Genomic DNA, 17,293 nt, shown 5'->3' on the forward strand with positions numbered 1-17,293 from the left:
ATTTTTTTCAGTCACCAAGATCAAACTGAGTTTGCGAAGCTTGGTAGAAATCTGTTTACACAAATTTCATTCTATATCCTTGATTTTTCATGATTCAGTAAATGAAGTCATGTTGAGAACTTAACTGTGGAAATAGGTTTACAATCTTACGTGTAATGAAATAGTAGTTTATGCAACAAGTTGCAAAAAGAGGATTTTTTCAGCACGAGTCGTACATTTATCCAACGAGGTTCACCGAATTGGATAAATACGAAGAGTGCTGAAAAAATCAAGTTTTGCAACGAGTTCCTTACATTATTTTTTGTAATTCCAAAAAACACACACTGAGTGAAATTTTATGTCAAATTTTCATGTATTTTGTCAATAAATCGTTTAAATCAAATTTTTTTTGAAAAGTGTTACTTTTCGAAAAAAAACGAAACTATTGGCACTACGCCCCCCGGGGCATGGCCTTCCTCTAACGTGGGATTTCTGCTCCAGCGCCTCTGACGAGACAGGAGAAAAGTACTTTTCGAAACAAGTGTTAAAAAGTTCAACTTTTCAGCACCCATTTGAGTGCTGAAAAGTAGAACTTTTTAGCATTTATTTTGAAAAGTCTTGCTATTCGATTCTGTTCTTTTTGGTACATAAAAGTAGGCTATTTCGTCGTTCAAGAATGACAGGAAAAGTAAGTAGTTTCACGACGGAATTGTAAAAAGAATATTTTGGTATCACGGTTAAAATCGATGAGGATAATCAAAAATTGAAATAAAATTCACGTAAGATTTTCTATGTTAGAAATGTTGAAAAAATAAAAAAGGTTTTATTTTTATTTTCTATGAAATTTTGTGTTTAATAATAATAGTTCTTGTGAAAATTATGATTGAATTGTAATTGATACTTTATTTGAGACGAGAGCCTGTTATTTTACAACTTTTTATCAGGTTAAGGAGGTAGTTTAAAATGTGAAGTCACTAAGCATTGACATAAAGAATCGATAGACAAAGTAATTTGAATAAAAAAATAAAAAATAAACGCGGAAAGTTTTGAGAAATAATAAAGAATCTTACACAGCAAAAAATTCGATGATGAAATCGCATGCAAAAGCATGCACATCACCTTCGTCAAAATAAACACTTAATATTACACACTGCATGTACAATTTTTGCAAACACAAAAAGAAGTTGCAACCGACGGGATTCAAACCCAGCACCAACAGTAAGGACTGGTGCCTTAGCCCACTCGGCCATCAGACCGATGAAAAATGAAAAGGATAAACGCATACACGAGCTTGACATTTCGGTCAAGTAGGTTTCCCATACTGATGGGCTACATATTTCAGAGTGTAAAATCACATTAAATTGCATAAAATAATGCAATTTTAATTTTACACCCAGGCCTTTTACACGCAGCTGGATTACTACTTTTTTAGCTGTGTATAATCGATTCAAATTCAATCCATTTGAAAGATTGAAATGGGCCAAATGAATCATTTCCCGATGTCTTCGGCAAATGAAAACATTACAATTTTATTAGGAATACACATGTCATCTGAGGGACATTTTTTCGCAGTACCTCTTTTAAAATTAAAACAAAGCATAAAACACAATATTCAAGAAAAGTTTCCTGCTCGGAAGCGCACATTCCAAAAAATATAAACAGAGTGAAAGTAAACATCACTCTGTACATTACTTAAAGTCTGATCATCATCAAACAGATTCAGTACGCTCTCAGTATTCGACCAGCAATCAACAGACAAAATGAGTCCCCTCGTCCTGTAAGTACCTCGCCGTTCACCGTCATCATCCGAATGCTTCTCCGGCTTATCAATGAATGAATAAATTTCAAGTCAAAACAAACTTTCTTCCCCAGAATTGCATCGATCATGCTGATCATGAATCACCAGCAAACAGTCACTGGTTACGAGCTGTCTTGCGGTCTACAGTTTATTTCGATTACGCCCCAACAGCGCTGCACCCTGCGGAATGCTACCCAGTACGACTTGGACTCGTTTGGAGTGGCCGGAATTCCGGACGGTGCCCTGCTGGAGATTCTCAACCCGGAGTTCAACCGATTCGACGAGGGCGCGTTCCTGGTGGTTCAAAAGGCGCGAAATCTCACGTTTTCAAAGGGACTAGTCAAAAGTGTTGAGTTCCAGTCGAGCACACTGGTTTCGTTGAAGGTGCTGAACAGTTGGCTGGTGCGGTTTGAAGTGGTTGAAGAAGACAATTTCTCGCTGAAGACGTTGAGCATTAGATCGGACAAATATCGTATAATCTCGCCCACCATACGGTACTTGAAAAGTTTGGAAGAATTGACGTTTCAAAAGTGCAGCTTGGAGTTTATAGATTTTGAGCCGTTCACCGATATGGAAAAGCTACGGCTGTTGGATCTTTCCTGGAACAGAATTCACTCGGTGAGGATCGACCCTACGATGCCACTAGCAGCGCTGAAGTTGTTGGACATATCCTACAACAAACTGACAGCAATGCAGAACTTCCCCGGGGCTTTTCCGTCACTCAAGGTAGTGACCCTTAAGCGGAACTCCTGGTACTGTGATTGGGTCGGTGAGGCACGGGGAAACATCTGGAACGGTGGAATTACCGTGATGGGTGCGGAAAGCTTCTGCGGTGAACGGGACGGAATGACCAACAATGGTGGATTGTGCTGCAAGGAACGGTCCAAGCACGTGGATGTCGCTCACGGCGTGATCCATGAAATTTTGAGTGCGATTCATGCTCCTGTCCAGAATAACACACAGCGTTTGGTGTATGTGTTGGATTCGGAGGACAGTACTAATCCATCAGTACTGATTTATAATTCTGTTTAGCAGTGGAATGAAGAATTTACAATCGAAATATGTTATAAATTCGTATAATGTTAGTAAAATAAAAACCGTTACTTAACCCAACTGTTGAAAGGTACTTTTTGTCTTAATCGGATGTAATTTATTCTTGTTCAAGGATTAAAAAATATCTCTTGAATGAATTTCCTCCATAATGTACCTATATTGGACCTAGGACTAATATTGGACCCAAGAAAAACATTAAGAGCGAGTTTTTTACCAATGTGTAACAGGTCGTATCGAGGTGCTCCGATTTGGATGAAACTTTCAGCATTTGTTTGTCTATACATGAGATTAACTCATGCCAAATATGAGCCCTCTAGGACAAAGGGAAGTGGGGTAAACCGGGCTTTGAAATTTAAGGTCCAAAAAACATAAAAAATCTTAAAATTTCTCGCATTTCCGTAAAACTTGACCAATTTCAACTCTCTTAGATGCATTCGAAAGGTCTTTTGAAGCACTTTAAAATGTGCCATAGACATCTAGGATTGTTTTGACTTTTTCTCATGGCTTTTGCAAATTACTGTTGACATTGGATTTTTTTAAAACCTCAATAGCTTTTTGCAACAGCCTCTAACACTAACACTCATACTCATTGGTCGAAAGTTATGGAATTTCATGGACTATAAGCCTACGGTTTTAACTTTTTGGTTTATCGCAGTTTTTCTCATAGTTTTTCGATTTTTCTATAACAAACATTTTACAACGTTAGTTTTTGCCCTGTAGGCTTCCATATCGCCACTTTTTGGTCTAAATTTTGTCATCGGAGTTGTAAGTCTTGTTTGTTCACTGGAAGAACATTTCTAGAAGAGTGAAATTATACCTTCTCTCAAATGGAATTTTTAAATATTCGTTAGAAAGATACCTAAAGAAGGCATAATTTGCGCTAGTCTAGTCTAGCGATGGAAGAATCTTCATCAAAAGGAAATCTATTGACGCTCATCAAGAGAAAAAATCGGCATGGCTCTCCTCTCTCGCGCACGAAACATCGGTGAAATGATACCGAAAAAATCATCATCTGGATTATTCGGCGGAACATCGATTTCACTACTACCCTTGCAGGTGTTACGTCTCATGTTGAAAAATGGCTTGTCACTTTTCGTAGGCGTATGTCTAGACTTTTTTTTGATTGGGTCCTATAAACATATGACACACAATGGCTTAAAGGACCTTTCGAAAAAAAAAAAAAAAAAAACTCTGGATATGTAAACAAAACAAATGAAATTATTTTAAGTGGTGAAAGTTTGGGAGCGATTTTCTTATGTGTGTTTCGCCTCCTCTTTCGTTCGCGGGTGAAGAAAGTTTGCAAGCGAAAAAGATTTTTTTGCAGTTATTCCATCCGCTAGAGCCACTAGAGTTTACGACAAAGTCTGGAACCGGAGATTTTTTTTTTTAAAAATGTTTTTTTGAATCGCAAACATTTAGGAAACTATTGTTTGGTTTTGCATTTTAAAATGAGATTCTTTTATGAAGTTTTCATTCATTTGGTATGAAATAATTTGGAAATTTTAGAACAAGATTTACTTTTTGGAAGAATTTTAAACACTAAATTTTACAAAATTTGAACTTTAAAATTTGAACTTCGATGAAAAAATACGTTTTTTCGGAATTGTGAGTACGCTATCAAATTGGGCGTCAAATTTTATATAAAAGTCCTTTTGACACAAAATTTCCATCTAGTCACCATTACAGGCTGCAAATTATTAAAAACCATGTCTTTTTTGCATGTTCAAAAATTGAAGGGGTTGTACCGCCCCTCCGTCACGAGATATAAAAAAAACGGACCACGGATTCGTGATCAGGAGCAAAAGTTACCCCTTAGAACAAAGTTTCACGTAAATCGAAGAGGGGTCGGGGCAACTGCTGTGTGAGTTGGCGGAGAATAATCCTAAAACATTAAACGATTTTTTATAATCAATGTCGAATCATTTTCAATTGCAAATTTGATTTTTGAATGATTTTAGAAAATGTGCTTGACTTTTATTATATTTTTTTCAAAAATTATATTTCTACCGAAAAAGGCAAAATTGCTGGATTATGTGTGATCAATCGAATCGTGATTACTTCTATTAAAAACTATATCAATTTGAGTAAAAAAGAAGGTTATTAGCTTTTACGAACAAATTCTTGATTTTGTGTTCCACTAGAATTTAACGAACTAATAATTGCACTAGTTGGCAAATACCACCACAGCTCGTCATCAGCTAGTTGATCATTTACAGCCCAACTATTTATACTCGAAACCACACTCGTCACGCCGAGAATCCCCGTTCTCGTTGGCCCTACTCTGCCTGCCATCACTGATAGTGGCTGTTCCATTGAAATCGGTAAAGGTAGAAAAACATTCGCACAAATCATAACAAACATCAACTCACCATGTACAGGCTATAACCGGGAAGGCCGACGATCGAGCCGACCGCGCAGCCGCTCTTATCGCCAGCAAACTCTCGTGCAGCAGTTCCGAGCCTGACACGAGCCAGTTCACAATGCAAGCGATTTGGTCGCTACGGTGAGTAATTACAGACTGTAACTTTGGATGGTGAACTTACTCGTAATCGGTTTTCAGGTGGACGGGAGTGATACTGCTGCTGTCGGTTTGTGGTGTCTGTGGGGACGATCCCGTATTTCGGTGCCGGGATTATCTGCGCTATCTCACGCTGAATACCTGTATCATTCAGAACGTGGACCTGGATGCGGCGTCGGACTTGGGTGAGCTGTCGTTTCCGCGGGAGATGGACTTGGAGTTTCGCAATGCCCGCTTTCGGTTTCTGGGCGTTGAGCTGTTCCAGCTGATGGGGGACACCAGGCAGCTGACGCTGCGAGGGGGGTTCACACGGGAGATCATTTTCTGGTCAGTGTCGATAGAGGTGCTTCGGGTGATCAACACGGATCTGGTGATGTTTGATGTTCTCGGGGAACCGAACTATAGCTTGAAGCAGCTGGCTATTCGTAGTGCTTTGTTTTCAAGGTGGTCTCCGTCCATGATGTACTTGAAGGCACTGGAAGTGATCGATGTTGCGTATTGCAACTTTACCTATTTTGACTTGGACCGAGTTGGAGGATTCAAGAATCTAAGAGTGCTTGACCTGTCCAACAACAAGCTACAGGCACTGCACAGTGGACCGTTTCTTAAGCTTGAGAGATTGGAGGAGCTGTATCTGCAGGGGAACCAGCTGGAGTTCATGTGGCGATTTCCGGACGTTGTTCCAGGGTTGAAGTACATCACGGTGTCGGATAACCGTTGGTCGTGCAACTGGGTGGTGATGGCCCGCAATACGTTCTGGTTGATGAAGGTCACTCTGATGGATTCGGATTACAGCTGTGGAGCTGGCTGGGAGAACAGCGGTGGTTTGTGCTGCAAACCCAGTAAGGTCGTGTTGAACGTGGAGGATACCGCTAAGTTGGACCCGTACGTTCAGGGAGGAGTTCTGGATATTTTAATAGAAGAGAATGACAACGAAACACAAGCTGTCGGTGCAGAAATGGGCAATTCAGCAGTTTATCTCGACGATCCAATAGCTGTATAGCGCAGTTTCTAATTAAAAGATTAGGAAAATAGCAAACCTTCTTATCAGTTATTGACAATTCCCGTTACTACAGGTCATAGATCACTATCAGCTACAAAGTGAAGTTATTCAACGATTTATTTACGATCCGTTATCAAATGCAATTGCTCATCTTACATGAACTAACTTGCCCAGCAGTTTAACTGAGCATCCAATCGTGTCAGTCGCGTCCAGTTGAGATGCGTTATTCAAGTGTGTTATTGTTCTTAACATTCCTTTCAACATGCTTCGCCAAGTTCTTTCCCTGTGATCAAATCCAAAGTGGACGAACATGTTACCTCCGCAACATTACCATCGACCCCTCTGACAACCACGCTACGGCTCAGTTCCAGGACGTCCTGCAGCTGGTCATAGAAAGCAGTCAAATCCCCGTGTTCTCCTCGGAACTCTTCGCTGCCCTAGGTGAATCGAACTTTCTAACGCTCAAGGGTGGCCAAATCGCCAGTGTCAACTACAGCTCCGAAAAGCTGCACTCGCTGCGCATTCACAAAACCGAACTGCGCAATTTCTCCGTGAGTGCCGTTCCCAACCACAGCTTGAACACGCTGATGATCAACCGGAATCTACTCGACCGTTTGCCGGACTCGATTCGTTACCTGGTAGGTCTGACCATACTGGATCTGTCGCAAAACCAATTGGAGTTCGTCGACCTGGACTCGTTCCAACAGATGGACAATCTGCTAGTGTTGGACCTTTCCCGAAACCAGCTGATACGCGTTGATGGAAGTTCGGATCTTCGACTTAAAAAGGTCAAGAACTTTTGGATCAACCACAATTACCTCTCCCAAATTCCATGGTTCCCGATAGGATTCCCGCGGTTGGAACGCGTTCGTTTGGCGGACAATCGCTGGAGTTGCGGATGGGTCGGTTCGATGAGACAGCAGATTTGGAATCGCCATATCCGACTGTTCGATTCCGACGGGGCCTGTGAAGAGCACAATGACGGAGGGCTGTGCTGTTACGATGAAGACTCTCAACCGTCCCAGCCGAGGTACGAATTGATCGAGATTGACGAGGAATCGCGACGACAAGACGGGCCGATTTTGGAAAAGCTGACCCAGCAAGAGAGCGTTCTCGGGGATCAGCAACAGCACAGTAACGACAGCTGCCAGGTGTTGGAGGCTAAGGTACGACTGCTGCAGCGGGAAAGTGTACGGTTGGCGATGGAGAAGGCCGAGATGGAGCAGCAGTTTGTGAAGAAGGTCACCTCAATGCAGGACATACTGCGGGCGATGCGTGAGGATCTGGAGGAGTCGGAGCGGGAGGTTTCAAAGTATCGGTACAAGGAGCGGCTGGAGATGATTGCGAAGACGGATCAGGTGGAGCGGGAGGAGGGGAATTGACAAGAATGTACCCTTCAATGAATATATTTTAAATTAGATGCAGTTAGTAAATTACTTTTACTTTATTTTCAATGTAATGATCACGGTCTCATTTCAACAAATTTAAGGCAAAATCTGATCACTTTTAGTTTGAATCGTACTGCTGATTTTTTAATCCAAAAAATCAGGAAATTTTTGATTGCAATAAAGGGAAAAACGCTAACTAGGTATGTATCAGTGAGTAAGAAAATGAATTTCCTAAATCTAAACTGAAAAAGTAACGAAACCCTTAAATAGCAGTAATTTTACATATTTGTCTGACATAAAAGATGTGTGTGTGTGTTTGTCCAATCCAATACCCACTAACCGGTAGCGATATTATGGGAAAGTATAATTTGTATCAGACTTTGTATATGCCGAGTGCTGATACAACTTATCTCAGTCCCGGGTATTAGGTGGTGATAGCCCTCACGCTGCTTCCAACGACTCATTTCAGAATTACAGAGAGCTCCTTGTGGTCCAATTTCGAGGTCGCTGGGCATTGTTCGGCCCCGCCTGAACATAGAAGCAAGCATCTGAAGGAAACTCGATCTATACTTAGACTTCCAATCCCGTCAGGCAAATCAGGTATCAGCGAGTATTTAATATGAGAAGATGACATGTTTCAACACTACGGATCAATTCACTACTGGAGTGTAAACCTTCTGATGGCCGACTGCTTAGCGTCCCAGGCTACCAATCCAAAGGTGTGAGTTCGAATCCCACCACATTCATTTTCGTGTTTTTGTCCATAATCAAAGTTCAAATTCCTGATTCCAAATTTCAAAAGTAACGACCGGGATTTGATCCCTGAACCCCTTCTGCTTGTGAGGCAGAAGCCGTAACCATTAAGCCACGGAGCCGGTTTTATATTTTTCTGACATAAAAGATGTAATATTATCATGACTTTTTTTTTACTGTGTACGCCCAACGCATGTCCAACTTACACGGACGCCCAAGCATCCGAAAATGTTGGAACGGCAAATTCAATTTGCTGGTTCTCGGGCATATCTCAACTAATCGGGACAATTTTTGTTGCCAGGGATTTGTAAGAATGTCTAGATGATCCAAACAATTTGCAGAACTTGGTTTGAACAAATCTGTAATTTCTGCGACCGAAAGCTTTTTTTTTAAAGACTGCCTCCGCGAAATTTTCGCGAAAAAAAATGTTTTTGACGATGTTTTTGATCGCAAACATTACAGATTTGATCTAATTGAGTTCTGCAAAGTTGGTGTGATGGATGTAGAGTACACGCTTTCATCAAATTTGGTAGTTGGGTGAAATTAGCCATTTTAATATAATGTAGTTGTATTCATTTTGATATTGTATTATTACTAGATCGAAGTAGTCTTTTTGAAGGGGAGCAGTTCTCTCAGATTTCGGTCATTTTATTTTTTATATTTTTTAATTCGACTGAAACTTTTTGGTGCCTTCGGTATGTCCAAAGAACCCATTTTGCATCATTAGTTTGTCCATATAATATTCCATACAAATTTGGCAGCTGTCCATACAAAAACGATGTATGAAAATTCAAAAATCCGTATCTTTTGAAGGATTTTTGTGATCGATTTGGTGTCTTCGGCAAAGTTGTAGGTATGGGTGCGTAACGTGATTTTCGAATGCTCCCCGCTGTTCCTCATTAATACAACTGCACTGCAGCTGTAAACATAAACAAAGTAGAAGGCTATGTTCAAGTTCAATCCTGACTTATTTTTTGCTGCTGAAGTGAAAAATACGTTCCAAAAGGGCGTAATATTCAATGTTTGGCCCTTTTGAAATGTTAGTTCTTGATCGGAAAATTTCACGAATGTTTCATATTTTAACATTGAAAATCGGACCATTAGTTATAGAGATATCGACTTAAGAAAATGGTGGGTTATTTGGGTCAGACTTAGAAAACATCAATTTTATTGTTTTAAATCTCTTGCATGGCACTATCTCAGCAACTAAACGTAGAAAATTGCTCAGGGACGTTTATGTATTTTGAACTGATTGATTTTGGGGTAGTTTTTTTTCAATGTCTGGTTTTATTGAGAACGATTTTTTATGTAAACGATTTCCGGCTTATTTCATTAATGTAATGATATAGCGAATTTATTTTTTTAGAGTTAATATTTTAACCTGATAAAGGTTATTTGTTATGGTATTAGGTCCGCATCTTTGAGGAAGTTGAGCATTAGTTGTTCTGCCACAGGGTCGTTGCTCAACGCTTCTCTAACGCTGGAGCTGATTGAATTTTGCATTATGGCGGCTTGATATTCAGTTAATCAATTTCAAAAAAAATATTTGTTTAAGGATTCATTTAAGATCTTCGATTGTTTTTGAACAGACTAAATATTTAAATAATAGGTCAATTTAATTGGCTTGTATTTTAATTGTCTATATATTCAAATTTTTATGATTGTCTGCTCTACAAGTTTGTAGAACATTGTTACACTCTAAAAATAACCCTGCAAAGTTAAAAAAACACGAAATTTTAAAATGAAAAATTTTGTTCTAAATGAAAAAATGACCCTTCTGGGTCAATGTAGATTCGAAAAGTACATTGAATTCCCCATAAAATTACATGTTCCAAACATTTTTACAATCGAGTAGCGGAAAATGGGAGAATTTTCAAAACGTTTTTAGTGTTTTTTTGATGAAAAATACGTTTTTTCGGAATTCTGAGTACGCCATCAAATCGGGCGTCTAATTTAACATAAAAGTCCCTTTGACACCAAATCTATCTCATCACCGTTTCAAGTTGAAAATGATTGAAAAACCCCTCTTTTTGCATTTTCAAAAATGGAAGGGGTCGTACCGCCCTTCCGTCACGAGATGTCAAAAAACGGACCTCGGATTCATGATCAGGGACAAAAGTTACCCCTTAAGACAAAGTTTCACGCAAATCGAAGAGGGGTCGGGGCAACTGCTGTGTAAGTTGGCGGAGAATTACCCCTATAACTATTAAAAAAAAAAGGTTTTATAAACATATGGAAGACAATTTCTTATTAAAACTTTTCAAAAAAACTCTTGAAATAATAAATATAATTGATCATATAATTGATGAACATAACAATTTTGCTGAAACAAAAGTTAAACAAAAAAAAAGAAAATTTCACTAAAATTCCAGACTTTCGGTATACTCTACACCACATTTTTCTGTGAGGAATTGTTCTTGAATTCTTATATTCTTACACCGTCAGTGGGGGTGACTATGCATAGCTATGGGACAAAAAACGATACACTTTTCTTAATTTCTTAATATCAAAAACAATTTGAATAACAGGTACAATTGTTCTTAGATAGTTTACTAACATTTTCCCAAAATGTGGTAGAATTTGTTGAAATCTACCTTAAATGCCAATCGTTTGATGATTTACCTAATCTAATCCCTTAGAAGCGGTTACATTGGGTCAATTGAAACTAAAATGATGCTTAAATACAAAGATATGGTAAATACATGTCATCCAACAGTATTTCTTGTTTGAGGGGATCGTATTGACATGCTACAATGTTTGAATAGAAATTTTCAAACATTTAGGTACTTTTCAAGCAAATCCAACAAAATTATTAAAAAGTTGATTTTTCGAGAGGTAATTTTTGGCCAAAACGTGTCACAACTTTAGATAGATGCTAAAATGACAGGATTTGTTCTAGAAACGAGATTTTTTCAGCTTAGTCATCTTAGGATGTCCCCTACACAACCCTTCTAACAGAATTTAGTTTCATTGAAAAGAACCTGGCGCAGGGGTAGCGGCTTCGGCTGCCGATCCCGATGATGCTATGAGACGCGGGTTCGATTCCCGCCTTATCCACTGAGCTTCTATCGGATGGTGAAGTAAAACGTCGGTCCCGGTTTCTCCTGTCTCGTCAGAGGCGCTGGAGCAGAAATCCCACGTTAGAGGAAGGCCATGCCCCGGGGGGTGTAGTGCCAATAGTTTCGTTTTTCGAAAAGAACCTGAGAAATGGTAAAATGCGTAAAAAATCACTTTGACCCAGTCTTACCCCCACTGACGGTATTCTTAAATTCTTAAATTCTAAAATGCCACTATCTTGAATCATTAAAAAACCATTTTTGGAGTCATATATTAGGTTCGAAATTCAAATTTAGAGGATTTAGAGTTTCGAAATTTGAACGAGGTCTTCGGATAATAGATTACGATCTGTTTCGATTTTTTTACATTTGGCATTTGGACATCAACATTTTTGATTAACCACATTTTTAAATTTTACTTATTCAAAAAATTCGAAGAAATCATAAATTCAAAATATGATTTCTTTGAATTTTTTGATTGTGGAATTTGAATTTTTAAGGTTTTGAACTTTGACGTTTTTCAACCTTAAAAAAAACCTACCGATTCTAAATTATTTAAAAAATAACACTTTTTTCCTGCTTTTACGTTAAAATTAAGAGCAATAAATCGCAAGTCGGTCAACTTTTTGAGAAAAAAATGCAGAACAGCTAAATGTTTCTGCTAAATGAGACAAAATGGACCCTGTTTCGCCGTCTTTTGTGAGTTTGATGCGGGAAACATCTAGATATGTTGTTTGAATAGCGCAAATATTACTACTGATTGTTTTGATTTTTAAATGATTTTGCCCAAAATCGGCAAACGTCTATCAAACAGAAATACAACGATATACAGTCGACTCTCTGGCTGTCAATCTTCTCGATATCAATATTGCTCCATGTACCGATGAATTCTTCAGTCCCTTCAAACTGCATACTTCGATTGTCTTTATTCCTCGATATTCTCTCTTGATTGAAGGATCTCTTCCTCGACGGCCCCTTGGATTCAATTTGCTTTAAATATCTATTTCGGTTGTCAATAATTTCACTTTCTCATGGCTTGCGTAGACATTTTTCTTTGAGAAACGAAGCTTTGAAGGGAGTTTGACATTTCTTTGTTTTTGTTTGCTGGACGTTGCCATGATTCTCTCCCATAGCTGGTTAGCAAGAAAAAACAAATTTCAATCGAGTATTCATTTTGCAGCGTTCTGTAAACTGATGCTTCTCTTCCTCGACGGTCCCTTGGATATTGACAACCAGAGATTCGACTGTAGTTCGAACAGTAGTAACAAGAAAAGGCTGAAATCAATAAAATTATTCTTCCTTTTTCAGGTGATATTTTGTCTAGTTTTTTAAAGACAATTCATTGGCATTGAAAACGAAGTACCTTTCCCGAACCAGCTATGCGTTTGTCAACCCAAAGAGACACCCTTCCACCAACAACAACAACGCACATCCCTGAAACTTCAAAATTTAATTTATTATTCCACCTCCCTGCGCACTCACCTCGTATCGTCAAACATGGCGTCGATGCGCAGCTTGCAGATCGAGTTGCGGCTCACGCTGGACATCGCGTCCAGCTGGTCCGCGTCCAGCAACCGGAAGCCGGACGACACGCTGGAACCGCGCCGCGGTCGGCTCATGCGCTGCGGATGGTGGTGCCCGTCCATGTTGTACGTCACCATGCTCTTTGTCACACTTTGACACACTCTTATGTTGTTTTCCTTTGGTTGATTCTGGTAATTGTCACACGCGATTTTGCCCCCAGCAGCACCTCACATTTTCGGGTTCGTCACTTGCGGCGCACGGCATGGCGTTCAAGTCACTTGGCACTGTTTTCACTTGTGGTGGGCAAGGTGATTCATTTTTCGCTGTAGATTTTTGGGATGGTCAATTTCCTGAGCAAACAGCCTGGAATGTGGCCGAGGGGGGCGCGGCCACGGTCGTAATTGGGTCACGTTCACACATATTTTTTCCGGGCCAGTAAAAACATCACACGAAACACAAACACTCGCACACTCCCAAATCAATTCACGCGCGCGATTGAATCTCACGGGTTGGTTTGTTTTCCGATCGAGTTGCTATCGAATCGAACCAATCCGGCAAATTGGCTCGCAATTTAACGGTTCACCAGCAGCCGAAGATTCCCCTCACTCTTCCGGCGGTTGTTCCCATTAGGTTTTGCTCGATTTCCCGCCCGGCATCTGGCGCCGGTGGGCTAGGAAAATCGGCAAGTTTTTCCAGCCTGCGTGTATCGTGCTAATTTGCTCCTTTTATTTTCGTATTTTCGGACGATGTTTTCACGTTTGCGAGGTCAAATCGTGGCCGAAAGGTGTGCTGCTGAAGATCCAGGTAATATCAGCAGCCGTGTGATGCAAGTTCGATTAGCGTAGTGAGTGAGATGAAAACAATCAAATTACCGGATCATTAATGGGGAGTGGAAAGAGAGCTCTTCGATCGGTTCGGATGGCCGCCGCCGGATTAATTCAAGTTCAATGTTGGTGGTGCTTTGAATGCTGGAAAAGTGGGGAAGAAAAGAGAGAAGTGAAAAATAGGAAATTTAATTAAACTGGTGTATTTTGATGGCACGAAAACAATTTGACTAGTAGGTGAACGCGATGTTTTTGCGATTGAGTTTTGTTTGGTTTTTTTTGGCACTTTTTAGAAATTTGGCATCGAATTTTGTTTAAATGGAACTGGAACATGACTAAGTCTTTAAAAAGGAACACCTTTTAAACATTTGAAACCTTTTACATGATTTTGTTACCATCGCTCAAAGCCCAAAACAAATTCAGGATTTTAAATACGTTGCATATTTCATTGAAACAACGTTTATCAATTCGATTTACTTTACATTTGTAAATCACTTAAAATTAACAAAAAAATGGTTGAAATCAATTGAAAACAATTCGAAGACTTATTCACTTAGTTAATATCATTAACTGCTAAATGCCAGTTCGCAAAGCAAAATGGGTTATTTTTACCAAATTTCTACCTACAATTCCATAAATCTTGGGATTAAGCTTTTTACGACGAACATTTCTTCCGTCTGCCTCCCGGAAGACATTTAAATGCTGTTAATTGGGGTGCAATTTTGATTGTTATGTTGAGGTGTTATCAGTCAAAGCTGTACGTTGTAATTGTTAATTATTATCATGTTTTTAACACTTGCTTGTTTCCACAATCTCTTTACCGAGGAACCATCAACTGAAAGGCATGAGTTAAATTGCTTTTTTCAATCTTTCTCCTCGTTTTCAACTGCAATCAGACTGATTATGTTTTCATCACTTGGAAATTTAATCCTCTCCCCAGTCGCACTCTCTTTCCGACTCTTACTCTCTCACTCACCAGTAATATTTACACAGGTGTGCTGGCTGGTCATCTTCCACAATCACGTTTGGATCCACAAACCCAATCGGTATAATATCTCACTGGGAAAAAATGGGTCAAAACGGTACCCGTATCACACTCACTCTCTCCCTCACTTCATATCTCTCTCTCTCTCTCTCTCTGGAGCGAGTCTTATGCAGTCAATGTCGAAAACGGGAGTTCGTTTTTGATATCGGGCCGGGAATGGTCATCGCTGCATTACATGGTATCTCGTAAACCAGTCGTCGGTAACGTCTATGACACTGGGGTACAAAATATTTCGAAGAAGATAAAAAACAAAGTCAACATTTCGTCGCTGTCGTGCAAACTAGTCGATTTTGAGCCAAATTGAGTTAAGTATGCCATTTCGTGCAGCTCACAATACCTCACCTTTTGACCATCACAGATCCCCAAAATTCGATTTTAATCCTGAGATATTCAATAAAAATCGAAAGAACTCCGTACGTTTTTTTCACTTTTCATATGAAAGATCCTCAATCTTGTCTTGCTATTTTCACACAGCCTGAAAATTGATGAAAGTGCGACATTTGGCCAAATGAATTTCATGTCAGAACGCGTTTGATACTAGTACAAGCTCGACTACCGTAAACATTTGTAATTATAACTCTGGACTCCAGCAACCAAATTTAACCAAACTTCAGAACAATGCACAGAATGGTCAACTAAACAAACCGTGTTTTTATTTATTTGTATATTTTCATCGTGTGATGATTGAATTAAATATTATCATGAATTAAAAAATGTGTTCAAAGGTCAAGAGATTTCCAACCTGCATAAAGTTTGTGAACTAGTGTAAGTGGTTGATGCCCGCCACACTGAAAATGGAATGATAAAAGTCAGCGAACTGGATCCACCAACAGACACACTTGTTATGACGGCATGAGCGTCAGTTGGTTTGATGATACTGAAGAGGATTATAGGAGAAAGCTGTCCGAAAATAGGGTTTAAAATGCCAAAGAGTTGGTTTTAGCAAAATTTCTTAAATTACAATGGATTCTTACTTTAAGATTCTTCCAAACAATATAACTCTTCTCAATTTTCGATTTTCGTGAAACTTTGGCAATTTTAGTGCCTGATCTCGAGTCCGTACTCAAAATTAAAAACAAAAATGTATTTTTGATTGATTCAAAAATAAATAAATTAATTAATAAATAAAATCTAAAATTAGTTTGGAACCCTTTACCATTTCCAACGCCTCAAATAAAAAAAACATGAAACATTTTAATTCATGGGCCTTCACGGGGTCTTTTTAAGGGAGGATAGTATTTTTTTGAGAAATAGCAAGTAAACTGTCATATACATATGAAAGTGGGGAACATCCCAGAGCGTACGAAAATCTTTGATCGGGAAAAATTAAAGTTATTCTCATTTAAAGTTTTTGAACTTTTTTCCTATGGGACGAAATTTTGTCTATTTCAAATTAGTATTGTTATAAGGCTACATGGACATGATTTATCATTCATTTCTAATGGGAAATAATGCAGGGAACATTTTTCCTGAAGCACGCAAAATGATTGAAAATAAGGGAAAAAAGTTATAAGACCGATTCTTTCGTGACGGGACAACGTTTGTACGCATATGTTTTCAGTTTTTTGCTGATAACTTCAAAATCTGTGAGAAAAGGTACCAATATTTATACAAATTTGGAAAGTACATTAAATTCCCAATAAGATTCACTCCAGCAAACATTAAAAAACACAAAGTTTGAGTCAAGAGAGTTACAAATGTAGCGTGACGGGACAACATCGTACAATTGGATCATTTTGATTTTCATACACAAAAGTGAAGAACTCTGCTCTCCTAGTAAGTTTTTGGAAAAACCCTTTTTTACAGTTGTTTCTAAAATTAAAAACGAAGATTTTGCTTACTGGATCACCCAATTTCGTCAAATTTTGTTGATTTGACAGGTACTTCTTTTCGTGACGGGACAACGCAGATATTTTGCAAAAGAGGGTTTTGCTCGCGTTGTCCCGTCATGAAATGAAGCAATTGTGAAAATCTCTACTGACTAATCAACTTTAACTAATTTGGGGTCGCTGAGCTCGAATATGACTCCTAGAATACTCCAAAGTATTCAGGGAATGTGCAATCCAAAATGACGGCCAATATGGCGGTGCTAGAATATTCGATATTTTATAAAGAAATGTAACTGGCAATGAACAGCTCTAGTTTAACAAAGGGTTGCTGAACTCGAATATGAGCTCTAGAATATTCCAAAATACTCAGGGATGTGCAATCCAAGATGGCGGCAAATATGGCGAAACTAGAAAATTTGATTTTTTTTCAGATGTGTAACAGGCAATCAATGGGTCAAATTCAACTAATTTGGGGTCGCTGAACTTGAATATGTGCCATAGAAGACTTTAAAGTACTCAGGGA

General features: G+C 39.0%; 4 protein-coding genes across 4 annotated transcripts in view; 3 read left to right on the forward strand and 1 right to left on the reverse strand.

Annotated features, from left to right (window-relative positions):
- Positions 1-17,293, reverse strand: part of LOC6049617 — a 147,762-nt gene that overhangs the window by 79,966 nt on the left and 50,503 nt on the right. Inside the window, 1 exon segment of the mRNA XM_038259661.1 lies at positions 13,031-14,040. Within this exon segment, the coding sequence (XP_038115589.1) occupies positions 13,031-13,209 (179 nt within the window). The 5' untranslated portion in view covers positions 13,210-14,040.
- LOC6051362 (leucine-rich repeat-containing G-protein coupled receptor 4) lies at positions 1,711-2,890 on the forward strand. Its single transcript, XM_001867777.2, has 2 exons — positions 1,711-1,756; positions 1,852-2,890. Exons 1-2 carry the CDS (start codon positions 1,740-1,742, stop codon positions 2,807-2,809), a joined length of 975 nt encoding a protein of 324 aa, XP_001867812.1. The 5' UTR covers positions 1,711-1,739; the 3' UTR covers positions 2,810-2,890.
- LOC6051359 lies at positions 5,184-6,382 on the forward strand. The gene is made up of 2 exons (XM_038259662.1): positions 5,184-5,333; positions 5,391-6,382. Exons 1-2 carry the CDS (start codon positions 5,311-5,313, stop codon positions 6,349-6,351), a joined length of 984 nt encoding a protein of 327 aa, XP_038115590.1. The 5' UTR covers positions 5,184-5,310; the 3' UTR covers positions 6,352-6,382.
- Positions 6,473-7,787, forward strand: LOC6051365. Its single transcript, XM_001867775.2, has one exon. It carries the CDS (start codon positions 6,570-6,572, stop codon positions 7,731-7,733), a length of 1,164 nt encoding a protein of 387 aa, XP_001867810.2. The 5' UTR covers positions 6,473-6,569; the 3' UTR covers positions 7,734-7,787.

Source organism: Culex quinquefasciatus, chromosome 3 (genome assembly GCF_015732765.1).
Source record: "Culex quinquefasciatus strain JHB chromosome 3, VPISU_Cqui_1.0_pri_paternal, whole genome shotgun sequence".
NCBI lineage: Eukaryota > Metazoa > Arthropoda > Insecta > Diptera > Culicidae > Culex > Culex quinquefasciatus.